The 27,780-nt window shown below is 38.3% G+C and overlaps 1 protein-coding gene across 1 annotated transcript in view; it reads right to left on the minus strand.

Annotated features, from left to right (window-relative positions):
* The window catches only part of VWA8 (von Willebrand factor A domain containing 8), a 195,797-nt gene that overhangs the window by 55,277 nt on the left and 112,740 nt on the right, over nt 1–27,780 (minus strand). Inside the window, exons 27-35 of the mRNA XM_083811017.1 lie at nt 21,448–21,556; nt 20,473–20,611; nt 18,102–18,304; nt 10,085–10,201; nt 9,536–9,600; nt 9,310–9,435; nt 8,594–8,703; nt 6,469–6,623; nt 4,502–4,700 (exon numbers count right to left, since the gene is read on the minus strand). Coding sequence (XP_083667143.1) covers nt 4,502–4,700; nt 6,469–6,623; nt 8,594–8,703; nt 9,310–9,435; nt 9,536–9,600; nt 10,085–10,201; nt 18,102–18,304; nt 20,473–20,611; nt 21,448–21,556 — 1,223 coding nt within the window. The remainder of the gene's footprint in view (nt 1–4,501; nt 4,701–6,468; nt 6,624–8,593; nt 8,704–9,309; nt 9,436–9,535; nt 9,601–10,084; nt 10,202–18,101; nt 18,305–20,472; nt 20,612–21,447; nt 21,557–27,780) is intronic.

The following is a 27,780-nucleotide window of genomic DNA, read 5'->3' on the forward strand; positions in this document are numbered from 1 at the left end:
CTTTTTCTCCCTCTGTTCCTGCCCTAGTAATTCTTAGTATTTTATTTGCTTTTTTGACCGCTACCAAGATTTGGACTATTTTAATAAAAGTATCATAACTCCAAAATCATGCTCCTGAGATGCAACAATCTTCTCATTTCACATGTAATGATCAGCCCATCATTTTAGACGTAGAATTTAGACTTCTTTTCTTCCTTCGCGTACATTGTACTTATCTACACTGAATTTCATCTGCTATTTTTATTGCATAGTCAGCATTGCATGTCCTATAATCCTCCATGGTGAATTCTTTGTTCTGTGAATAATAACCAGTACTATCAATACCATCAGCAAACATTGTCACCTCACTGTTCATTCATTTTTCATATTTTTCATGACTACACTGAGCAGCACAGGTCTCTGTAGGACTCCATGTATAGCTCCCTTTCCACTAGAAAAAATGACCATTAACTGATAAATGGAAAGTGTCTGAAATCTTGAAAAAAAGGTGATGGACTAGAATACCTAGAGTCTTGCTTGGGTCTAATTTAATCGTATCAGTAAGGTCATATTAAACATGATTCAGTTGAGATCATTTTTGTTAATTCATAAAGTCAAACATGATTTAGAAAAGAAAAATCAATGATAATGATCTTCAAGATGGCCTTGAATCTTTCAACTCAAATTGCCATAAAGCACTTCACTACCTATAATTTATAAAAATGTCTATAAATTTAAAGGCATCAATAACTATTCATGAGCATATATCACACCACAGTTCAGTTAAAAAGTTAACATCTTGTTCAGCTGATCCACATGAAATTGTTCAGCCACACAGAAGCCAATTCTCAGACAGAGAACTTGTTCAGTTCATTCATATCCAGTCTTCAAAAAGGATGTCCCCTGTTTTTTAATTACATTAATCTAGTGTTATAAAGTGCTAATATACGACAGCAACTTAAAAGACTTACAAATAATGGTGTCAATTATAGCTTCTCATTTGGAAACACTGAATCTCTCTCTCACCCTCAAATTAATAAACTAATTGAACAAAAGCTCAGAAGATTTAACTTCTGATCTTTTATAACATCCACATCAGGTTTTATTGTTGCTGTTTTTACATGTGAAGGCCTGAAAAAAAATGACCCAGTCTGATCCTTCAGTAGTTTATAAAGTGTGACAAGATTAGTTCCAAGACTGTCATGCTAACTATAACTAACATTTTAAGTAAATTTTGAAGTTTTTAAAAGCTAACCTTTTCTTTGCAAATGTAGGTAACTTTAATTTTCTGTCCTGTTTATATCTTTGTCTTTGCTTCTTTAGAACTTCTAGAGCTTAGACAGATAAAGAAAGACCATTGGAAGCGAAGTTGGGTGAGATGGGTGGACTACAGAGATGCTGTTTGCCACTGGAGGGTGAAAATTTGTGCAGACAAAGCTCAATTAGAGTTGAAGCTGACCATTATTGTGGGGAACAATAAAAAAGGCTTTTAAAAATATGTTAACAGCAAAAGGAGGACAAGAGATAACATTGGTCCATTATTTGATGAGGATGCTCACCGCACAAATGGGACACAGACAAAGTGGAAGCATTTACTGCTTTCTTTGCCTCTGTTTTCAACATTGATGATGGGCCCTGAGACTCCCAGAACCCTGAGTTGAAGGACCATAACTGTGGAAACAATAAACTCCCGGTCAACTCTGAACTTGTGCAGGATTTGCTGCTCCATCTGGATGCAAACATCTATGGGGCCCAGTGGGATTCATCCCAGGGTACTCAAAGAGTTGGCTGATGTCATCATAAGACTTCTCTCAATTCTTTTTCAACAGTTTTGGGAATCTGGAGAGATCCCTGCCAACTGGAAGCTGGCAAATATAGTCCCAGTTTCCAAGAAGGGCAAGAAAGAAGACCCTGGTAATTACAGACATGTCAGTCTCACTTCAGTGCCTGATAAAATTATGGAGAAGATTATTCTGGGAGCTATCGAAAAACACTTGAAAGACAATGCAGTCATTGGTCCCTGCCAACACAGGTTCACGAGGAGAAAGCCCTGTTTAATGAAATTAATTTCCTTTTGTGACATGGTTACCACCTAGTTGACCAAAGGATGTCAGCTGATGAAATCTTTCTGGATTTCAGTAGAGCTTTCAATACAGTTTCTCACAGTATCCTTCTAGACAAAATGTCCATCATATAGCTAGACAAATACATAATACAATGGTCGAACAATCAGCTGACAGGTCAAGCTTAAAGGGTTACAGTAAATGTGGTTATATCAGGCTCGCAGACAGTCATTAGTGGGGTTCTGCAGGGCTCCATTCTGGGGCCAGTTCTTTTCAATGTTTTCATAAATGACCTGGAGGCAGGACTCAGAGTTATACTAAGTAAGTTTATACTAAGTAAGGACTTGCAGAGAAATCTTGACACATCAGAGGGATGGAAAATCTCCAACTGCATGCAATTTAAGACGAACAAGTGCCAGGTTCTGCACCTGGAAGGGGCAACCTGGGACATACACACAGATTGGCGGATGAGGTGCTGGAGAGCAGCCCCATGGAAAGGAACCTGGGGGTTCTGATTGATGGCAAGTTGAACATGAGCCAACAGTGTGCCTTGGCAGCCAGGAGGGTCAACCATATTCTGGGGTGCACCAAGCACAGCATTGCTAACTTGTCAAGGGAAGGGATTGTTCTGCTCTGCTCTGCGCCGGTGCGGCCTTCACCTTGAGTATCGTGTGTGGTTTTGGGTGCCACTATGTAGGAAGGACATAAAACTATTAAAGAGTGTCCAAAGGAGTGCAACAAAGATGATGAAGGGTATGGAGGGCAAGATGTGTGAGGAGCAGCTAAAGTCACTTGGATTGTTCCGCCTAAGAAGAGGAGGCCGAGGGGAGGCCTCATGGCAGCCTGCAGCTCCCTCACGAGGGGAGTGAAGGGGCAGGGGCTGAGCTCTGCTCTCTGGGGACCAGTGAGAGAACCTGAGGGAACAGCATGAAGATGCTTCAGGGGAGGTTCAGATTAGGAAAAGGTTCTTTACTGAAAGGGGGTCAGGCACTGGAACAGGCTCCCCAGGGAAGTGGTCACGGCATCAAGCCTGCTGGAGTTCAAGATGCCTTTGGACAATGATCTCAGAAATATGGTTTGATTTTTGGGTGGTCCTGTGTGGCACCAGGAGTTGGAGTTGATGATCCTTGTGCCTCCCTTCCAACTTGGGATATTCTATGATTCTATGATTCAAATAAATGTTTGCAGACAGTTACTTTTCTACTCTTTTAAAATAATAAATAAAAGGGTTTCTCTACACAGGGAAGTTAATCTGTGTTAAGTGAGAGCAGATATATTAGATCATTTATTTTGGAAAAGTGAGTTAATTTGGAATAAAGCATTTATTCTGGGACAGAGTTCACATAGTACAAAGCAGGAATAGCTTCTTGCACTGATGTATTCAAAAAATGTGCCCTTCTACCATACAGAAATGTTTTGGGGGTTTCTCTTTTGATAGTGATTTTCCCTTGAGACCTTTGCAAAACTCATGTTAACTCAATGCTGTTAGTTAGTACTAATCAACACATATTTAGTTATTGGCTGAAGAAGCTAAAGATACAATGATAACAGAAAGCTTGGTGTGGCAGCACAAAAAAAGTCTGAAGGTCTGTACTCTATACCCGTCTTATAAGTGATGGCTTTGCTATATGTGAATGTTGCTCATTGACTTGTACACGAGAAGTAAAAAAAATGGGCCTCTTCAGATTGGAGAGAAGGTAGGTGTGACTGCAGTTTACAGTCATGTAGGTGATGTTCAAGATGAATGCAGACTTGTTATTCACCCAACCCTGCCACGCTAGAATACGAAGCACTTGATAAACCTTGTTAGGAGACCGGTTCATGACACAGAGTACTGAACTTGTGAACTTCCTGTGGAGACACACAAGTTTAAAAAGGGACCAGACAAATTTGTGCACAACAGGTCCATAAAAGGAGATTTAGAGGCAGGGATATACCCTGCAGCATCCCTAATAAAACAACAATGAATGGTGAGATCTCAAGTATGAAAGGAAAGAAACAGAAGTGCCTGGCTCACAGGTGTTCTCTAAATAACCTCTCCTGCTGGCCCTGCTGGAAACAGAGCCAGGGTGTGTCTTCAAGCTAAGTGAGATGGATGATTGGTTTGACAAATACGGCATGCCTTACAATTGTGCATCCGAGCAAAGGTTGGAAAGCTGATTGCTGAACTGGAACAATCACGTTCCTGTAGATGGTTCCCAGTGTGGGCAAAGTGAGATCCCATCTGCTGGCATATTCACACTGTAGGTAGGCTGTTTAATACCTCAGAGGTACAGCATGTTAATAAGATAAAAATTTACTTTAAATTGGCAAAATGGGTGCAACTACTCTCATTTCTCCTCAAATACTTGCTCTGTAATTCTTTGAAAACATTTTGTAAAAATTCACAAGTGATTGCGGTTTATAAAACAAAAACAAGTGTGTACAGTTATTGCAGTACAAGTATATGAACCTCTTACCTTTTGGGTAAATGTCTTTCAAAGGCACATCTCCAGGTGCTAAAATTCTGACTATTTGATTAGAAGCCAATAAAGTTACACAATTGGTTTGTTTTGCAGCTCCTCTTTTCCTCCGGGCTCCATAATAAAATGAATCAGAAGGAGAAGCATTGCGACTCAGAGAGGAGTTTCTTTTCCAGCTGTACACTTCACTGGGAGACTGCAAGAGAGAAGATTCTACTGAAAAAAATAGTTACTATAATTGAGCCTAAGAAGAAATATTCCTCAGTAAGGTCCACTTTCTGTCTAATTTCAGATCAAATGTAGCTACAGTGGTTACCTGATATGACAAGGAAAAGACTTGGATTATTTTGTCACTAAAAACTCTTATAAGGAGTGATAAAACAATAGGTCTATACAAGCTTTAGGAAGTCACACTCTTTGAAGATCTAAAGTTGAATCAACTTTTTTTTTTTTTTTTTTAAACATTGAACCAGGAACATTAAAAAAAAACACTAATCTGGAAGCAAACTCTAAAATGAACTATTGCCATAACCTAGGTTTTAACTAGTGTAAATAAATGCAAACATATTTCAGTTAATAAATTTAAAGGTAGACATTAAGGCTGTGATTTGGTCCAGGTTTAAAGACAAAAACATAAGTAAGCACATATCCAAACCATGCTTCATCTTTTTCTACAGTCAGTAGAGCCTAGAGAGCAAATCATCTGATCTTGAAGAAGGCTTCTACATTTGATCAGCTGAGAACTACTTCTATGAATAAGAGCTTAGATATCTTGTTCATATGTAATAAAAACCTATATCACTAACACCTGAACTTAGAGGTCTAAATCTGAAGTGTTGTTCCACCACCCTTGCACTCACATTTACATATACATGTAACACTATGTATAAGGAAAGACAGACGCCTAGTCTAAATCAAGGAGAACAAAGTGTACTGTCACCAGTGTTAGTACAGAGGTGTGTAGCATCTTTAGCACTCCCTCCTCTATGCTATCTCCCTTGTCCTGTAATAAACTTGCATCTATTTATAATGGTTATATGAATATATTTATAATGAGTATACTATATATAATGAATATACTTTTCATATTATGAAAAGCTAGTGTATTCATTCTCATAACAATATGAATACGAATCAGGTAAAACTCAAAAGCAAACTGCAAAGCCACAGGGAATGTTTTGTTGTCAAAGACATATTTTTGAATCTTTCTGGATTTCAAAGTATTTTCTTCCATCATTTGGCTTTTCCCAGAATTCATTCCTGTTAAGAGCTATTTTTTCTAATTTGACCTGGGTGATCAGCCCATCACCCCTTATATGTATCAACAGACAGTAAATATAAGTTAAGTATTAAATATACCACTTTTATGTTCCCCGTGTTTACCTCCAGTCCTTGCAACAGCATTGATCATTGCACCACTAAGTTTCACTTTCTTTTCTGGTCCTTTTCTATTTTGTCACAGGATTTTTAGATATAGAGTGGGCAGGATTACATACAGTATTTATACTTAACCACTTCATTAAATAGTGACTGTGGGCATAATTTTGTTACCATTTTCTGCATCTTTTTTCTTTTTCTTAAATCTAGAGGCTTGCTAGCTGCTGAACACTGAGCAAAAAGTTCACATTGAACAGTTCAAAATGATGCTGACATCATTTTTCTCAGTGGTTATATTAAAAAAAAATCAAAACACAATTTATAAAATATTCCTCTAGCAGCACTATCTGCAACTTACCTACAGTGAACTTTGTCTGTGCTACATATTATCTTGCCCAGTTTCTTATTATTTCAAACTCCAATAAAATCCTTTTAGATTAGACTGTCCTACCAAATGATGTACATTACATGAATGTATCGTTTACTGTCATTCCCTTCTTCCATATCATTTGGTAAACAGGTATTTAACTGGTTACAGAATAAATGAGATCACATTACTTCATTGTATAATAATGCTGAGTATTTACCAAGAGGTCTGGGAAACCAATAACAATAGTAGCGTAATTATGTTCATCTGAGAAAATCCTGTTGGGGGAGCTGATCTTTTGTCCAACAGCTGCACTGAGGTTTTCTGAAGATAGCTGGTCACTTGAAACTGCATGCGGCACACTCAGTTCTGATGCTAAACAGGGAAATTAAACAAAATGAAAGTCATTTAATCCAGATGTGCAATAGAAAACAATATTAACTACATGAGTGCTGAGCACTAATCATTGCTATTACTTTGAGGATAAACTTACTAACAAGCAGAAGATTTGATTATACTATACTATAAAAAGCGGAAAAAAAAGTCAGGAAATAATGTTATTTTCGTTAAGTTAAACACTTAAAATCAGGAAATAATTACCTTTGTATTTGCTTATACCACTTAATTTTGTCCTCTACTGCACAAATGAGACACAAAGTCTATGGCATATAAGAGTATGTGATCTCATTAAAGATTGTTTTAATGCATGTGCACAAAAAGGCAAAATGTAGGTTTGTACAGGTATTTGTCAATGTGACATTTCTTGGTGGCTGTCTTTCTGTCTTTTCACTTTAAATAATGTTATTAGTAACACTTTTCTGGTAAATAATGGTCTAGTTTTCTTTTTCTTTAAGCTAAGGAAAACTAAATTTTATTCTGTGCAACTATAACAGACCTTTACCTTGCCTTATACTACAAACACAGTCAGAACCCCTGATCTGCAGTTCTGCAGCATCTCCTTTACCCGGCAGCAGGAGAAAATCTTTCCTCCCTCAAAGGATGAATGAATGTGGGTCAGTGGAAAACCTACACCAGTCTACCTTTTCTTAGCTCTCCTGCCACAGGTTCTGCCTCAAAGAATGACAACAGGCTGAAGATAATACATTCTGGGTTTGCTGAATGATTAGGAAAAAAAGTGGAGAGGGGATATGATAGCCTTTCATATCAGAAAAATAACATAACAAAGGATAAATAAGGCACAAAAAGCATGCAGCAATACACTGTCCACAAATACTTTGAGACTGGAAATTGTAGTAAGGCTTCTACCCATCTAAGGAATGATACTCTATAATGGTTCTAAATAAGTCAGTAAGAGGAAGGAAACTAGTGTGCTCTGATGGAGCTTGATAATTTGATAGAGTAAACTATACAAAAGACAAAAAGGATCCTAGATATTTAAGCTGTGATAAGAGTACTTGGTATCCAATTTGTTGCTGTTTATGTAAAAAATAAGCCTTATTCGTTGTTTGCCAATAATATTTGCTTCTATCATGTTTATACCATGTTAATCTCCTTCTTCAGACTTAAGCTAGCCTCGAGGATCAGGAAGAAATTTCTCCCTCTTTAACACAAAAATACAGTGATTTCTTTATTTTTTTTTCCTCTGTCTCTCTCAGACACACTGAAGACTGGTCAAAGCCCATGCACATACACTTCTAGTGTTATTAAACCAGGCAGACTAAGGATTTTGTGCACCTTGATCAGGTGCTCAGGGTTGAAAGTATCACCAGATCTGCAGACAAGCAGATCTTACTGGGCAGAATGATGACCACTGGAGATTTTTGCCTTCTTCTGTACCATAAGACATGCTTCATTTCCTAGCAGCATCTGGGAATTCTACTGAACAAATTCCCCCTATCTTTTAACATAGGTGTGATGGTGCACACTTTCTGCAGATCTTTATGATCAGTGACTTCTGTTAGGTTTTAACAGGAGGTCTTTGTATTTTTGAAAGTGTTAGAAAATGTCTTCTAGCTCATCTGAGCGTGTGTAATAGATCTACAGCGGTATACAGATTGGGCTCGTCAAGATATTTGGTCCCCTCTATGTGCTAATAACTGTCTAGTCATCTTTTTTCATTTTCCATTCTGTATGCTTGTACATTTCCTAAAAGTCCATGACTGAAGGTCTTAAATGCTTTACTCAAACAACCTGAAGTTTAAGCATGGAATTTACCATGCTTTTTGAAAAGTTATTATTAACCAAACATGATAAGGGGAGAACAAAAAGAGAATCTGAGAGAAGGTTACCCAGACCTTTAAAGCAAAGAGCCTTATTTGTGCAGCTGCAAACAGAGAAATGATTTAAAAAAAAAAAAGAGAACAAGCCAAGCTTGCATTCAATACCCGTTGTTAAGCCAAATCCCATGTCAGCTGGCTCTTCATTCAATGCATACAGCTGGCAAACCTCACTGTCTTCAGCCTCCATATGAGCACGTTTGGTTAAAAGAAATTTCCTGTAAAGGATACACATTTATAGTAATTCCGGATTAAACTTGTAACTCTAAACAAGGACTTTTATTTTCTGAAACAGCAGAAAGATTCTACATTTATATAAACAAGGTTATCAACACCTTTTTCTAAAACTATAATTTACCAAACACATGTGAGACAGGAGAGGGTAAGCCAACCAGAGGCAGATTTGTCTTCTGGTAATTATTTACATACTTTTATCTGCTGTGCATTTATACAAAAGTAAGAAAGAAGAGTAATATTTCTTTCACGTGACTAGGAAGTAAAGAAAGTAGGCACTAACTCTGGACTATGTGGCTGTATTTCCAAAACCAAATCCACCAACATTCTAATTGCTAAAGATCAACGCCACCTCAGTAAAACATGCACCCAGTTAAATCTAGTCTCGATTTTCAGAGGTGTGCATGTAGGCATGTCCTGTAGGTTTCCTGCTCTACAAGCCTATCTGCACTTTTACCAAGTAAAACACCAACTGTTTAAGTCTAGTTGAGACTAGTTGAGACTCAACTCTGAGACCGGGAGTAAAACTCCTGAACATAAACCAGACATGAACAAGACATAATGCATCAAGAAAATCAGGTTTAACTAACTGATTTGTTCCATTTTCCACCAAGAGCCAGCGGTCTTCAGCCACGAGGAAGACAGATTTCAGATTGATTGGAAGTGAGATGGTGTGAGTTTGGCCCTCTAACACATCCAGTATGATAAGACGGTTTCTGTAAAATTAGAAGCCAAGAAAAGAATAATTAGGTAGGTATGCATATGAAGTGATCCATTATAAATCAATATAACACAAGCATATAATTTAAATCTCACCCTTCTTCTTTGTAGAACACCAGCCAGTTTTTGTGTGAAAACTCTCGGCACATCTTGTAGCTGCTCTGTACAAAAACACGTCACACAGCAATTAGGGTTTGTTAGATTAGTCCCAGTGAGTTTCCCTGACTCCTCTTGAAGTGTACTCCATTTTTCCTTCACTTGGAATAACTCACTCCATTAATTACCTTTCAAAACGCTATCTAGCCTGTCTTGTCCCAAGTTCTATAATTGCATCATAATTTAGTTCATTATTTTGGACATAATCCCTTGTAACAAAATGTTCTGTTATTCCCAGCTCTAGTTCCAAAGAGGGGGATTTTAAAGATACATATCCACAGACAATATGACTTATTTATATCTTTGATGTCACTATTCCATAACAATGCTGTTTTCCATGGAAGGCATTTAAACATACAGAAGTGTAAACCATTAAGTGCTCGTGCCCCCACAAACAATAAAAGAAAAACAATCCTGGGGCAGTTTTTCCAATATTGAGTTTTGATTTCCAACAAAAACGGTATCATAGAGGCAGGTGTTACTCCTCACCGTCTCTTCCTTGCTGCTCCACCAAGACGTTCTCTTAGGAGACTCCTGATCATCTGGCAAGAGCAAAAGTCGGCGAAGGGCACCGTTGTTTGTATCCAGCAATAACACAACATTGCTCTGTAAACGAGAAGCAGATCTGCGTACATCTCAAGCCCATTTAAGAGACTACAATAAATCTGTTTGAAGCACTCTAGTGACTTAGGTCATTTTGAAAAGATGATCCAGACTTTGTTGGTAAACGGAGGCTGGATCTTGGTTCATTTCAAAGCTCATGGAGAAATGTAACTGTTCAGGTTATGTACATATAAAAAAGACGGAATGATATTTCAGTTTTTCCATAGTGTTTTCTCTATACAGCTTCTGTATAAACTCCAGAAATTATACCAGTATGGCTTATGTGTTTAAGCTGTAGTCAGCTACATATGAAAGACATACTAGTTCTGCTTTGTCAAGCCACTAAAATATTTAGTTTCAGTTTTTATGTTTCCTTAGAATTACTCTAAAGTATCCGTTGCTTGAATTACATCGAAGGTGAAAAACTGGTGAGAAGAGAACTGACTCAGTATTTCTTTCCAAGGTTCATACTTCAGATACCTTGGAGCCTATTAAAAATCCCAGTGTGCAAAAATCCTTCTGTGACCTGCACGCTCAAGGAGCTTACAGTATCAGAGGTAGGATGCTACTGCAGGACAGCAGGATGACTCTAGAGGATCAGTATCAAGGACAGGATACTGAACAGAGTGGTGCAAGTGTCCTCCACATAAAACATGAAAAGACAGCATTCTAAATTTTAAACCTCTTCAGATTTCTCAGATTGTTACTCAGTGTCCCAGGGTTCACAAGTGATGTCAGACGATGGGGAGAGGGACAATATTTCCCCTTGCCAGCCCTGGTTCAAGCACAGGGAGAGGACCACAGCATGTCAGTGATGCTTTCCCTGGCTGCTGCACAGTGCTGCAGCTTGTCTCCAGTTCTGTGACCCATGTGTCGCATGGAGCTAACACCCTGATCCGCTATGCTTGAGGAGCAACAGCCAAGTGTGGAGTGGATGACATGGATGAATGCACCTGACACAGAAAATACACAACTTGGTGAACTTGCTTGTTTTGCAGGGTCATTTTAAATGTGTCTTTTTATGAAGTACATATGAAGCTATAGCTGCCGCTAAGGGGTTTAAGAATTCAAGAGAACAGTCATTCAGGGGCAACCTTAACTGCATCAAATGAACTTTAAAAGGTACATAAGAACAAGTTAATTAAGTCTTGGGTTGAGCTTTTTGTTTGCCATTCAAGGAAACACTAGGTTCTGCTAGGGCTTACTAAAAGTAAACTGTCTACGTACAACATCTGCAATAACGCACGAAAGACGTTAAGGGAGCAAAACATAAATTCCCACAAAATTGTCCTAAATAAAACAAATACAAACAATCTGAGTCACAGTGATTTTGTTCTTTTGAGGTAGGCTTCATATTTTCACTAGGCTTATTTGAGAGAATTAACTTTATTCAATAATGACAGTCATTTGAAGCTAAATATGGTAAAGCATTTAAAATATTACCATGTTATTTGGAGCATTTGGGAATTTCAGCTGGAGTTCAATACTCCTAAAAAAAGAAGTTTGCTTATGCATTACAAACCAAAATTATAGAAATGTGGTTCGGGGAGGAAAAAAAAAAAAAAAAAAAAAGCATTTGCTTTGGATGTTGGTTTTCTGCCAAAACGTTGGTTTTATTTATATAATTCTGCAACAGCACTGCTGAACCAAAGAGATGTATTAGCCTTCTCCATGAGATAAAGGACACGTATGAATCAAGTACATTCTTCCACTTAGCGTTGAATTTATGAGAGTAGCTGGTAATATAAAAAGCCTCTCCACTCCACCCCTTTTGATGTTAATCGTTTCCTTCTGTGCTAAGTGACTGATGCATATTCTGTCTGTGTGTAAGAATAGAATTTTGCGTCACTTGCGAACACATCCAAAAGCAGCTCTGGCAACTCTTCAAGTGGGCTGGGAAAAGACGGTGGTGTGCAATTCCGCTGTGTTTGTTCTTGACTGGGAGAAAAGTAACCTTTGGGCGACCTCCCGACCCCGATGTCTGGAATTCCAAACTTTGGACAGATGCAATAACCAATCTCATGAAGTGCCGTGCCTTTATTTTTAGTTACTGCAAAGTTTCCCTTTCCTTACTGCTGGTTTTATTTTAGCAAGCATTTTTCCTCTTAAAAGTCCTTAAACCAAGCAGGGCTGTGATTTCACTTTGCTGGTATGGGAAGTTGGTCCTTACTGTCTTACAGACAGAGTGGAGTTAGGGAAAAGAATAAATTTCAATTTCAGAGTAGGAGAGTATAAACAACTCAGTTTTACCCTTTGGTATTCTTCTCCCCATGATAACTCTAAGTTTCATTCTCTTCTGCCTTCGACGCTCATGTCTTGGACAAGCAAGCTTGCTAACACTCTCCTTTGCTGTCAGCTTCAGTTGAGGCTGATTTTAGCTCTGGACAGTGTGCACTCACCTTGCCTTGTGTCCCACAAGCATCTTTTTTATCAGGGCCACTCCACAACCTCTTGAGTAGCACACCCATAACAATCCTGACACTGTATATATTAAGCATGGACACAGGGCAGCGTAGGCACAGATGCAGACCTATCACATTGTTCATTAGGTCTAAGTGATAAAAGTCTGTGCAAGAACTTATGGCTTGGTGCTCAAATCACCAAGCCTTCAGAGGTAGAGAAACGCATGCAGGTAGATTACTGGCCTTCTAATCAATGTGAATGGTGTCTTTCAGATAATTTGGGAGACTTGATTGCCCTAGAGATTTCGGAATATGGAGGACAGCAAATAGAGATGTGAGCTTTGTGCTTACAAAAAAACAAAATCTTCGCCTTTTTTAAGATACAAAAAGATGAGAATTACTGTCTGCTAGTTTTGAAGGAACACATCCTCTTCCTGAGTGCAGTGCATGTATCAGACTACCATGGGGATAAGAGGTTTCAGGCATTAGAGCTAGTAGGTTGCAAATCCTGCCATACGCAGGTTCCCACTTGTATTTCAGTCTAGATCACAAGCAGTTAAAAACAATCTTCTTTTAAAGGATGTTTACATGCAATGAGTGAGGTGGATCCCTCTGTCAGCTCCTATGTCACATACTCCCTCTCTCACCACATGCTATCTGAGAGTTTCGACAAAGAGCTCCAGCAGCACGTGGGACAGGGAAAAGCACTTCCCTCCCTTCCTATCCCACTTCCCGACAGAGAAAGATAAAAGCAGAGTTAAAGGATGCTGGCAGGACACTGCCTGGGCAAAGTTCATTGTGCTCACTGAGGCAGACCGTTGGCTGCTGTCTGTCTAGCTGTAGCCTTTCAACAGTGCAAAGTACTTGTAAAAAAAAAAGCGGAAGCGTGCAGTTAATTTACAGACAAATCAATTCTCAATATGAATTTTCTTCTTACACATCTTATACATATCCCATTTAAAATCACATCCAAAGCTTATCAAAATTCTTTCTAGGTTGGAAGAGACCTCCAAGATCACCGAGTCCAATCTCTGACCTAACACTAACAAGTCCTTCACTAAAGCATATCACTAAGCTCAACATCTAAACGTCTCTTAAAGACCTCCAGGGATGGTGACTCAACCACTTCCCTGGGCAGCCCATTCCAATGCCTAACAACCCTCTCAGTAAAGAAGTTTTTCCTAATACCCAACCTAAACCTCCCCTGGCGCAACTTTAGCCCATTCCCCCTCGTCCTGTCACCAGGCACGTGGGAGAATAGACCAACACCCACCTCTCTACAGCCTCCTTTAAGGTACCTGTAGAGAGCGATGAGGTCGCCCCTGAGCCTCCTCTTCTCCAGGCTGAACAAGCCCAGCTCCCTCAGCCGCTCCCCATAAGACTTGTTCTCCAGACCCCTCACCAGCTTCGTCGCCCTTCTCTGGACTCGCTTGAGCACCTCCATGTCCTTCTTGTAGCGAGGGGCCCAAAACTGAACTCAGTACTCGAGGTGCGGCCTCACCAGAGCAGAGTACAGGGGCACAATCACTTCCCTAGACCTGCTGGCCACACTGCTTCTTATACAGGCCAGGATGCCGTTGGCCTTCTTGGCCACCTGAGCACACTGCTGGCTCATATTCAGCCGACTATCAACCAGCACTCCCAGGTCCTTCTCCGCCAGGCAGCTTTCCAACCACTCATCTCCCAGCCTGTAGCGCTGCTTGGGGTTGTTGTGCTCCAGGTGCAGGACCCAGCACTTGGCCTTGTTGAACTTCATACAGAAAAGAAAAGAAGTTTTTCATACAGAAAAACTTCATACAGAAAGAAAAAGGGAAAAAAAAAGGAAAAATAAAAAAAGGAAAGACAATGAATAAAAAGGGAAAAAAGGGGAAAAAAGGAGAAAAAAAGGAAAAAAAAAAAAGAGAGAAAAAAGGGAAAAGGGCAGGCATGTTACTTTATAGGAAATAGAGGTATGCCCTGGAGTACTTATGGGGAGAATAGGGCACAGGTGTCACTACTTTGAAAAGATGAATATTTCTCCTTTATGTTTCAATTTCCACCTTACAAAGAAATGACCTGAGATTTCAGAAGAGTCTTTCTAAAATCTATCAGCCCAGTTTAAAAAAACAAAAAAAGGAGTCAAAATAGGCTGTGCTCGCTGAGACGAATGGCCACTGGGTGGAACAGTATCATCCAGCCTTTCTTCCTAGAAGATGAAGAGATGGCTTAAAAGCAAATAAATCTCTGATTTGTACAATTAAATTAAATCCCCAAGAAGTTAAGTTTTAGTAAAATTTTATTTAAAAGGACAGAAAGGAATGGTGATTTTCATTTTATTTTACTGGAGGGCCCTACTGCATCCAGATGGATGTAATCTGAGAAATAAATCACAAGCTTATTTGAAGAGCTGCAATATCATCATCTCACCCTTTTCAGCAGTTATCATCCATTTTAAATTATTCTTTTCTATTATGTAGTCATAAACATTTATCTCCAAAGATTTCTACTAAAGCAAAGAAATTGGAAAAACTTCATAGCTTTTGATATTGCTTAATTAGTGGATTTATGAAATATCATCTGTCAAGTGGACTTCTTTTAATTTTTATAAATGCAACTTCTGATTTCTACAAATATACTTCATATTTCTTGGTCTTTTTGCAAGTACATACAGACAAATCTCTAAAGCATCACACACCATTTATGTTACTTGTTTTTCTTGCAGACCTGTTTGATGTACCCTTAGCACAAGTAGCTAATCCTTCGAGCCTTGTCCAAAATATAGATGTACCACTGATCTACTTGTATTAATATGTGAATGCTACAGATTCTAAGGTTAAGGTTGCCAGTGATCTTACTTCACACAAAGGCAGGCATCTCGACTATTCTAGCTGTCCAGGCTCCTTCTGTAGCCAATGGAAAGAGAAAGGCACCTCCAAAAGGAATTAACTGTGCTACAGCTTAGCCGGGATGAATTTTCTTTTGCATCAACTTTATCCACTCAACAGACACAGAAGGTACTTGGATGATTAGTTTAGACTATAAGCTTTACTTAGACTGTACACTTACTCGTAATATCATAAACCATCTCATTGAATTTCATATACAGCAATATCCACCTCATTTCACAGGTGCACCATGAAAGCACACAGCTTCTCCATGGTTCCATTGCAGGAAGAGCTGGGTATAAAACCTAGGCTCCAAGTGGAAGAATTAAACTACTTGAGAATCAATCTTTCAATTAAGTAGGAATTAGAAACACAGTGATTGCATCACAAGCCCTAACATTAGGAAGGATGGCAGTGGCTGTGAAGACTACAACAGGTGTGTTTGGCTGATCTATGCCTCATTTAAAAAGCAATTGCAAATAAATTACTAATGGTGTCCATGGATATAAATACGAAATACACAAGAGAAGCATTTTGCATCATTTTTTTTCTGTACAAGACGGTTACTTAAGTTACTTGGTACATCTAAAATAACTTTTGAATGGTGTCCTAAGTATACAATGCAATACAATTTGCAATCAAGTGTGTAGTTTAATGAAACACACTTTCACACTCAATAAACTCTAATAAACTCAATAAACTCAATAAACTCTATGTTAATACTGTGTAAGGAGTCCTAAGATAATGCAAAGCATTCAAAATATTGTAATTCTGTATTACTTTCCAGCAGTATAAGTATACTTATTTTCAGACAGGATTTGTTCAATTTAGCACTTGCTAAGAAACTGACAATATCCAAACTTTCGTGAAAAAAACAGGAGGTTACAGCTCAATGTAAGTCAACCAGGGGCACTGAGCTAGCATAGAACAATCTTTATTTCAGAGTAAGTCATACTGTCATTGAAAAATATATGCCATGAGAGTACGCAAAACCAGTCACAGAGTTAATTAACTGTCTAAAGCTTCACGGACAAACCTCTAATAAAAACCTCAGTGCTGAAACTGAATCCTCCTGTGACTTGGATAAAAATGAAACTAGCAGGACAATTATTTTCATGGTAGGAATTTCAAAAACTTAGAAAGCAAAGAATATTGCTTGCTGGGCTTTATATTAAAAAGTGTGAGACATTCTAAACATTCTTAGACACAAGATAGACTGCCATCTGTTTTACAGTTTCCTGCATTGACTTTGCCAAAAAAGGCCAAGGATTGTTTAGAACTGAACAAATTTGTCATGTGCATCTCAAAATAACCCAAATCATACTTCTATAGCTGCTCAAGACAACCACGCAGGCAACTGCGATAAGCAGGTATCTTCAGAATCACATTTTTCCAGTTGGCACTGGAAAGCGTCCAAGACAAAACTAAAGAAGGCATACGCAGCTCTACCAAAGGCAGAATTGTGTTTCTTACAAGGTATTGAGCTTAACTGTCATGTTTGGGGCCAGAAAGTGCCATCAACACTTGACAAATATTTCTGGAACAACAGTACCACAGAGACACTAGTTATGGAAAACTACTTAAATCCCAACAGAGTGCAGGAAAAGCTCTGCTAAGTTGGCACCTCTCACCTACTGAAAAAATGGGCAGAAGAAATTCAGAACAAAATGAAAATGAAGAACCAACCAACAATAATGACCACATTAAATGCTCATGTCATAATGACCACATTAAATGCTCATGTCAAACTACTGTGACTGGTAGGTAACATAGAGAACAATAAATATTAATTAAAAATGAATAATAATAACCAGCAGCATTTTATCAACTGTTGTCTCTTCTCACTCTCTGGCAAAGAAATTTTAAATTGGAAATGTTCCAATCAGTCACTGATAGTAATGGAAAGGCAAAAGTATGTGGAAAGTATGCATTACTTGACTCTGAAAAAAGGATTTAAGTCAAACCAACCCTGAAGTCATCAGTGGTTCTAAATTTGCGTTGCTGATACACTAAATGTCAAGGCTTACATAGCCTTCTTTCTAGTCTCAGTACTTCAGATGTTACAGAATAAGAAATACCAGGATTCAGAAAACAAACCAAAAATAGTGGTGTGAAGCAAATATAAGCAATATTTTACATTGTGACTCAGAAAACGTCTCTTTCATATACTGCTCAGAAAGTAAAAAGGGGACAAGACCGGAGCAGAACTTAAATTCATGGAATAAACCAGCTTTCTTTGTACTTTTCAAATGCACGTTGCTTGACTGAGACTTCTGAACTCAACTCAATCTTCTCTCATAAAGGCCAATCTCCCTCTAACAGTAAGAGAAATAAGATAAGCAGATAGAACTCAATTTCAATAACGCAAAACACATAATGGGTTCTTTTAAATCAGCAAAAAAGTGCAAGAGAAAAATCTATACGTAAAAACTAAAGCTGAGGCAACTCTCAGGCTTCAAGTATAATGAAAAAGAGAACATTCAGAAGGGGGTAGGCTTATCCAGGCTATTTCCATCTACAGAGGTGGACTACCTTAGTGATTCTGACTTTATGACACTATTTGACTCATCAGCAAACATTCAGCTGTAGTTTGTTGGTTGTGTGGTTTTTGTTTGTTTGTTTGTTTTTGTTTTTTACCTGCTCTTCATGTACAAGCACTTGACCTTTGAGTGGATTTCCGAGTGGTGCCACAGTCACAAAAGGTTGCCAGACATTTCCAACTGTTCTTGGGAAGAGGTCATAAAAATCCACAAAGGATCCATTCTTACTAGAAACATTCATGAAGTACAAAGCAACAGGATTGCATGTAGTAACATAAAGAACATTTTCAGCTTCATCTTCTGAAAGAGGAAAATAAAGGAAAGGTTTCTGATATCGCATATTGTTATTTTGCAAATATATATTATAAACTAAGCAGACGATATAGTAAAATGTACAGCAAAATTACCACCATGACAATTACCATCACACAGGGAGATAAAGAGAGATAAATGGTCTCTTGATACTAACTAAATGTTAACAGGCAGATTCTTGCCACAACATTACAAACTCTTTAAACAAGTAGTCCAAGGCACATTTGTGTAGATACGACTGCAGTGTCTGCCAGCATATACAACATCTGTCTAAAAGATTGTTTGTTTATAATTTTGGTTCTCCCTCCTCTATCCCATTCTCCCCTTCAATTAATATATTTAATTATTATTTACACATGGGACAAATGCAAACTTTGTGGAAAGTCTGGCACTTCCAGCTGGACTTCAGACAATTCTTAAAATCAAACCAAAGCAATGTAATTTCTCTTTCACTGTCATAAAAGTTTGCAAATGTACTTGAAACTTAGGCTACAGGCAGAAAAAGCAGCATTCCAGTATTGATCATCATCAGTCTGTTTATAATACACAGTGAAGTTTAGACATGCTTAATGATGAATCATAGAATTATAGAAGAGAATCATGGAAACACAAGGTTGGAAGGGACCTACAAGATCATCTAGTCCAACCACCTTCCTATCACCAATACTACCCACTAAGCTACTAAATCGTATCTCGTAGCACCTTGTCCAGACGCTTCTTGAACACCCCAAGGGATGGTGACTCCACCACCTCCCTGGGCAGGCTGTTCCAGCACCTGACCACTCTTTGAGAGAAAAAGTTTTTCCTGATATCTAATCTAAATCTCCCCAGGTGCAACTTGTGGCCATTTCCTCAAGTCCTAACATTAGTTATTTGAGAGAAGAGGCCAACCCCCTCCTCATCACAACCTCCCTTTAGGAAGTTGTAGAGTGCAATGAGGCTCCCCTGAGCCTCCTCTTCTCCAGACTAAACAAGCCCAGCTCCCTCAGCTGCTCCTCATAAAACTTGTGCTCCAGACCCCTCACCAGTTTTGTAGCCCTTCTCTGGACACGCTACAGGGCCTCGATGTCCCTCTTGTAGTGAGGGACCCAAAACTGAACACAGTAGTCGAGGTGCAGCCTCACCAGAGCAGAGTACAGGGGGACGATCACCTCCCTGCTCCTGCTGGCTACACTATTCCTGATACAAGCCAGGATGCCATTGGCCTTCTTGGCCACCTGGGGCACACTGCCGGCTCATGTTCAGGCGAGCACTGATCAACACTCCCAGGTCCCTTTCTTCAAAGTCTTCTAGCCACTCTGCCCCAAGCCTATAGCGTTGCATGGGGTTATTGTGGCCAAAGTGCAAGACCCGGCACTTGGCCTTATTAAATCTCATCCCAGTTGCCTCAGCCCAGCAGTCCAGCCTATCCAGATCCCTCTGAAGGGCCACCCTACCCTTAGACAGATCGACACTACCTCCCAACTTGGTATCATCTGCAAAATTACTGAGGGTACACTCAATCCCCTCATCCAAATGAACCCTGAAAATGTTTATGAATATTCCCAGTAATGCAATTTCACTTTGGGACATAAGAAATATAAGTAACTAAGGCAGGTTTGATTCAGTGAGACAGAATTTTAATCAGTTTAAGCATAGCACTATGCAAGTTTCATGGTTTGTATTAAGACTAAACTGACCAAGAGAAAAAGGAAAAAGTCAAATAATCATTTTCTGAAGCTTTATGGTGTTGAACATAAAAATTAGACAGACTTGCTATTTTTATGGCTGTTCTACTTTAATTACATATCCTTCTCTCAGTTTGAGGATGCATAGCCTAATGAAGACCACAATGTCTGAAATTATGCTCCCATTTCAGTGGCTGATTATTTTTTTATTTCATCTACTGTTAAAATAATAATAAAAAAAAGTGGAAAAAGATAAATTATTTTATTTATCCTTTGCAAAGATACCCAGAAATACAGACTATTGAAAAAACGCCAGTGTGTTACTAGCCTTAGAACATCATGTATGCATATTATCCTTTCATATTCTGTCACTGGCTGTCAACAGGCACTTATGATGTCAATAGCCTAATTCTTCTTCATCTCCAGGATATTTCATGTATTTATGATACTGGGAATCATTACAAAAGTTCCTAGCTTTTCTTACTGTACCTTTTGTTACAGTGACGTCGCAAACAAAGTTAACTTCATCCAAAGGCAGTGTCCAAAAGGCAAGTTCTTCTGTGAAATTGAGGGACCGGGATTCATGTCGTTCCACTGGAAATCCTTGAATGTTTAGGTATATAGGGCCCTAAAACAAATGATAACAATGAAGGCTTGCTGAAATACTTTGCTTGTCATTCTTTATTCGAATCTAGAAGTCTTCTTCAAGACTGTTAATACTATTAACAACAGAAACAATTAATAAATGACAGAGTAGATGAAATACTTCTCTGCAAGCTCTCTGAATGTCCATAGAGCCATTTTCTTCACAATATAGAGACCATCATGCCTTCATCTTTAGTTATTTATTGGTTTGGAACCATGATTGCTCAATGGCATGAAGGAAGTATCATGTTCTGATAAAACACAATCCATGCAAGGGAAAGAATCAGAATCTTTTTTTTATCTCAAAGAAGTTCAATGGCAATTTTTTGTTATATGAATCCCACATCACATTAGCAGTTCAGGTTTTTTCCTTGACGCACTGGAGTAATAATTACTGAAGTTAGGCCAAGAGCTCAAAGCTGAAAAGGACTTTAAAGCTTTGACTGCAGATCAAATTGTACCAAAATTTCAGATTCAAACCTGGCAGTGCCAAAGACCCATAAGAATTCAGCTGCATGTAAAATAAAAACAGGAAAACAGCTTTCCTTTCAGTTAGTCTCTGATCTTATCCAAAAATTAAAATCTGGGGGCTGAAGCTGGCCACCTCCAAGCATCCTAAACAGCTACAGAGTTCCTTCAAACATGGTACTCTCAGTGTCCTTATAGAAAGCTCTTTTCAAGAACTTCTGACCAAATGTACTGATTTTTAAAGCACATCCCACGTTCTGAGGGCTAGGTACACAAGAAAGGTCATTTTAGGTTCTTCACATCCCAATACATAAAACGAGTATTTTATGTATTAAAAAAAAAAAGACAAACCTTTACATTTATTTTCTGAGTTTCTGTGGGACACAGAAGTTTCTGTCGTGCATTCCCAGGCTGATCGATTTTCCAGTAGCCTATAAATTTATGATCTGGTAATGGCAGTCTGTCAAACAATGCAGGAACAAACGAATTTTTATATTCATTAACTTGCAACTGATATGGAATAAATCATTTAAACAACAGCATTTTTCCAACTAACCATATTTAAAGATTCTCTTGCAGAAAATGCTTCCTCACTAAAATATTTCATTTATTTTATGTTTTAAATCACAAAAATGTTAGCCTTCTGGAATACTAATACAATCACAACCTAAACAGCATAATAAAAGAAAGAACCTTTCATATAATATGGCCTCAAAAGAAAACTTTTCCAGTCTGAATTATTTGAGGTATGTAATAAAATATATCTGAGACGTCTCTCGCTTTGTTTTATTCAGATCAGGCAGGATGTGATAGTACCACTTACAGGAACAACTGTAATTGACACACTTCTAAAAAGCCAGCAGAATAAGCACAGTAAACAGTGTGGAAAGTTAACTATGCAATAACTTCAGTGATTTTTTTTCCATATATTTTGCCTCTGTTCACATGAACATAGGCAATGCAATACAGATGTGAGTCTGCCACTGCCTCCTGGCCAGTACAGCCTACAGGAAGGGCAGAGACTTCTTTGAAAGTTGGTTTCATTGGTCTAATTTCTTAATTTCTGTACTTTTTACTTAGGGAAGGAATATACAGGCCAAAGCAAAACTCATTTTCAAACTCATATGGGAAAAGAATTATGATGGCATGTAACAAAGTAGCTTGACAGAAAATAAGGGACAACTTTTTTTTTCCTCCTCTGTTCTCTCTCCAGTGATTTGCAACCACTAAAAGCAGTTTGACTGTGTTGATTGGCACGAATACATTCAAGCTAATGAACTCATCCTTTTGGTTTCTTTTATTTAGGATCCGTTGCTCCTAAAGAGACCTCCTATCAAAACTGCATTCTGCATTACAAGCAGTTGCACATTATCGTACAGCTCCAGGACTTGGCAAGAGAACAGAAGACATTCCCTCTCCCAGTTTCTATAAATATCTGCGAAGTCTATTTTAAGGAAGCTCCCTTAAGACTGTTTGTTAAAAGCCTGTGCTCAGCCTCTTCTGTCCCATTTCATGATGTTTTCCTACTGTTATATTTTTTCCCCTCTCCCCACAAACCAACCTGGCCCCTCTGGATACCAGAGGTTTGTTTCTATTCTTCTTGATGCTCTTTTCGGAATAAGAAGTTATCTCCAGTTAAAAATCCCCGGTTGGACTACATATGAATCTTGGCAATATTTAGTATTTTTTTTTCAATGAGAAGTTAAGAGAAAATGTCAGGGAACGAACACTAATATCCTCTAATCTTTCCAACTCACGCAGGAAAGATGCATTAACATTTCTTACTGGAATATTGACACCAAACCTCAAGCAACCTGGAGAAGCCAGTACTCACAGGGAGTCAGTCTCCATCCCCATTCTGCATTTGGACCATCTGCCAAGGCAGTTAGATAGCCAAAGACACATTTTGTTACTTGGAAATAGAAAGTGGTTTGGATGCTACAGATCTTAGATAAACATCCAGCTGCCAGCAATAAACCGCTGGGGCACGTAACGAGGAAAGTGTATGAAATACATTCCACCAAGATGGTCAGAGGGCTGGAGCACCTCTCCTATGAAAAAAGGCTGAGAGAGTTGTCCAGCCTGAAGAAGAGAAGGCTCCAGGGAGACCTCATTGTGGCCTTTCAGTACTTAGAGAGGGCTTATAAAAGAGATGCAGAGTGACTTTTTACTTGGGCAGATACGATGGGACAAAAGGGGACAGTTTTAAACTACAAGTGGGTAGATTTAGATTAGATATTAGGAAGAAATTCATCACTGTGAGGGTGGTGAGGCACTGTCACAGGTTGCCCAGAGAAGCTGTGGCTGCCCCATCCCTGGAGGTGTTCAAGGCCAGGCTGGATGGGGCTTTGGGCAACCTGGTCTGGTGGGAGGTGTCCCTGCCCATGGCAGGGCGGTGGAACTGGATGGTCTTTAAGGTCCCTTCCAACCCAAACCATTCTCTTAGTCATTATTTTCCTCTCTCAGTCAAAGAACCAGTGGAGTATTTATTGCCTGTTTATGAATATCAACAGATACCGATGTTTAAAGAGGGATTTATTTTGAATTCTTCCTCATTCCAGTTTGCACTTTTATACCTTGCCTGATTCTTCCCAAATTAGGAAAAAAAAATAAGCCAGACGCGAAAGAAATGCAAATACAATATATTTTACTTTACAATATTTAAGATCATTAGGAAAAAAAAGTTCAGGATGTACTGTTTCCACATATAGACAATTCTTAGATAAATGCATTCATGTAGTTTGAGAAAGGGTAAACAGTCCAGTCAGAAGATAAATCGGTTTATCCATGAACTGGAATTTTACTTCAAGCATCCATTTGGGTTTCAAAATGATTTGTTGGCAAAACTTTGGTTACGTCTTGAGCCAAAACTGTCTTGTGTGCAAAAAGAAACTATATATATATATATATATATTTTTTTTTGGTAATGATTACTATGAGTAGGATAATCTCTGATATGCCTATAATCAGCAATAATTGTTTCCTGTTAGCTCAATGGTACATCAGCTTCCACAAGGATTTGGATTTAGTTTTTAATTCCTTACACATTACTCCCATGGACAACATCCTAGAAATAAATGGGTTCACTAATAATCATGAGTACTTACTAAATTTTAAAACAAAACATATGTTAATAACCAGCTCTAACTGAATACCCTGCTTTATATAGCAACAGAATTACAGATCGCATTCCCAAAGAAACAAAACATTTCCACTCTGTTTCAGCTTTCTGGAGATTTGCTTTGTTAATAGTTCCTCTCTTCCCTTAGGAAAACTAATTTCTCCTTTCTCCCAGATCCTTGAGGTTTTATTCTCTTCCCTGCTCCTGAATAATTTAGTTTCTCTAGGGCAGCAGACTAAGCCATCACAAACAACAAAGAGGAGGGAAAGGTAGATCAGAATTTAGGAATAAAACAACACAATTCATAATGCAAAGTTCCTTTGTCAAGAAAAGTAGGACCTGACAATTCTTTTTCAGTCCATTTCACTGCACGGAAACCTGATATAAGAAAGACAGAGTATAGAAGAAGCTGGTGGCATTAAAGGTCTTACAAGCAGTCTACCTCCAGAATGATTTTCAGGAGAGGCTGTGGATACAGAAGGACTGAAACAAAGTGACCACACTGGAGACATGTACACCTCTTAGAGTTTTCCTCCACTGAACATATATGATACATAGTGAAGTACGGAGACTTTTCTTTTCCCAGGACTTAGAGGTAACAACAACCAAGTTCTGAAAATAACTTGAAGTGACAGTGCTAGAAAAAAGCTTCACAAGGCACTCCTGACACTCCACAGTATTTCAACTGAATTAAATGAACCAAACACTGCTCACTTAAAGGGCAGACAGGATACTGTGGAAATGCCACTAGTAGCAAAAATCTGAGAAACAAAGAGATCCAATGGGTGTAGAGAAGTACAGTGGGTGGGTAAGAACTGTACTCAAACTCCATGGCTATCTCCACCTGTGATGTACCCCGATTCATGCTTTCCTCAAAAGCTGGAAAGGGTTCATACAACAGAAAAACCGCACGATAGGCTGCAGTAATCTTGTAAGGAAGCCAAGACTTAAAAGCAAGTTCTAATGAATTATTCCTAATCACTTCTTTCCTTATGGATGTGGCAGTGTCTGCAGGTTAAGAAAAAATTTGAAATAATCAAATTTATTTGCTCATAGTTTTACACCATTTTCCTTAAGATCACTGCTGTCAATGAAATGGTTATGTAAGAACATTTGCTCAGAAAAGATGATAGGCACAGGGCTTACACTTGATGTGGCAATTCTACCTCTATTATTTAGCCTGATTATCTTCACACGCAGAAGTCTAAGGGAAGACAATCTGTTACAAGATTATTCTCTAGCAACTTCTGATGCTGGAAAACTCAGAGTGACACCTGCAGTACACATTTCTTTTTTCATTTTTTAAATTTAGAAAATACATTCATTTTAGGCAAATATATTAAAAAAAACAAAACACATTCAAAAAGTCTTTATGAATGTACCCATTTAAGTTTCTGAGAACAAACTGGAAAACAGCTAAGAACATTGTAAGAACAAAGTTTCACTGAACAGAAGTTCTCTACAGCCAGCTACCCTACTAGTACAGCATCAGATGTGAACTTTGACAGGTAACAGAACTGTTTAATATTTGATCTTGTAAACTAGCTTAATGCTGGAACAGAAGGTAGTATTCAAGGACTTAAACAAAAGTCTGTGTTCAGTCTAGCTGAACAGACATTTATCCCCCTTCTTTTTTTTTTTTATTCAACTTAAATAAGATACAGTTTGAATCCAAGAACTTACTTTACCATCCAGATCTCTGTACTTAATGAAAATACTTTTTGATTAGAATATAAGCAGTAGATATTCAGAAAATATTCATGTTAGGCTTCCTGTTCCTTTACAGTCAAGTGCAAACACACACACACACAAGTGCACAGGATGGAAAAGAGACACATACAATATGAGCCAGATCCAGCATTTAACTACATGCTACCTGAAAGGACCAGACTCAAGAGAACAGCAAAGCCATTAAAATTTACACATTTACATTACATATAAATGATTCAGTTCATAGAAAATGAATATTCAAGATCTAGCAAGAACCTGGGAGTGAGTAGTGAAAGGAGGGGAAAAAAAAATGGAATGGGTATTTCCTTAAGGATAACCACCAGAATTAGAGCTGAATGCTCTTTCACCTAGGAACTGCCAACAATCTGAACCATGCAACAAAATGGCAGATCAACATGAGTTCAGACAAATGTGGCATAACAGATGTTAACGGGAAAACAAAGCGTACATAAAGAAAGATAATGAATTACTACAATGAGTTATCCATTTTAGCCACTATGTGCTGGCAAAGCATGGTAGACAAGCCATCTGCTTTACTCACCATAGTGATAAAGCAACCACTCAATAGGTAATACCAGGAGATATTGACAATATCACAACATGCTAAGCTGACAATATTGCACATGTCAGTGTCTTGAAGAATGGCCATCCTATTTGGAAAATACAACTTCAAGGAAACAAAAAGGCCCAAAGGATTAGGTGGGAAAAAAAGTAAAGCATCATTTTGCTTGAGAAACAGTAGGAAAAAAAAACATTCTGATAAAAAACAGGCTTTTAAAGTCTAACTCTGTAGTCTGTTTTGCCATCTCATTAAGTCTCAGGAATTAAGCAGAATCCTATCTGTCTAATATTAGAATAGGAGAAACTTCCACACAACAAATATGCTACAGAAGAATGAGCTGAATACTGAACCAGGATCTGAAATAAAAGATACCGGGAGGTTAACATTTTATTTCTGTATCTCTGAACAGATGTAGAATTTTTCTAAAGGGATATCAATTAGTTCAGCTTGACAATTGCTTCACAAATCTCCTGAGAGCACATGAAGTCACAGAGAAAAGGTCTAATACAAAACACCAATTTAGGAAATAAATGAATTAGCATTTACAAATTAATTTCTCTCTTGAAAAAATAACCACTGCAAGAACTCTTTTCTAAATGGTAATTAGACACCACCTCAAATTCCTCCCAAGATTAAGAATGTTATTTCCAGAGCCTAAGCTAAAATTCCCATAAGGGTCACTGTTACTCTGTGTTAAATTTCCCCTGAAATTTCAGTTGAATACAACCATCAAAGTTCCTTCTCTTGAGACTCTGCACTGCGGTGTGTTGCTCATGTGTCTCATGGTTTCGTTCCTCCACTTAATGCAATTATGTTTCAGCAACAATTTAAATAATTGTAATTTCTTTAGTTTTTTTTTTTTTTTATTAATAGATGACAGACAGACTTCTCTAAAATGTATTAAAACAAAAGGACTCACAAATTGCTGGATCCAATAGAAACGATCAGATATGCCAAAGAGTACCTGCATAATAGTCAGTACTTCAGTATAGTCATACAATCATCTAGGTTGGAGAACACCTTCAAGATCACGATGTTCAACCATCAACCTGACCTACTGAGACACATCACTAAAACATGTCCTCTAGTACTACACTCATACATCTCTTAAATATCTCCAGGGATGAGGACTCCACCACTTCCCTGGGCAGCCCATTCCAATGCTTGACCAACCACTCCATGAAGAAATTCTTCCTCGTATACAATCTAAACCTCCTCTGGAATAACTGTGATTTTGCAGTAAGGGTCATTCATGTCCTAGGATCTCCTG

This window comes from Anser anser, assembly GCF_964211835.1.
Source record: "Anser anser genome assembly, chromosome: 1".
Lineage (NCBI taxonomy): Eukaryota > Metazoa > Chordata > Aves > Anseriformes > Anatidae > Anser > Anser anser.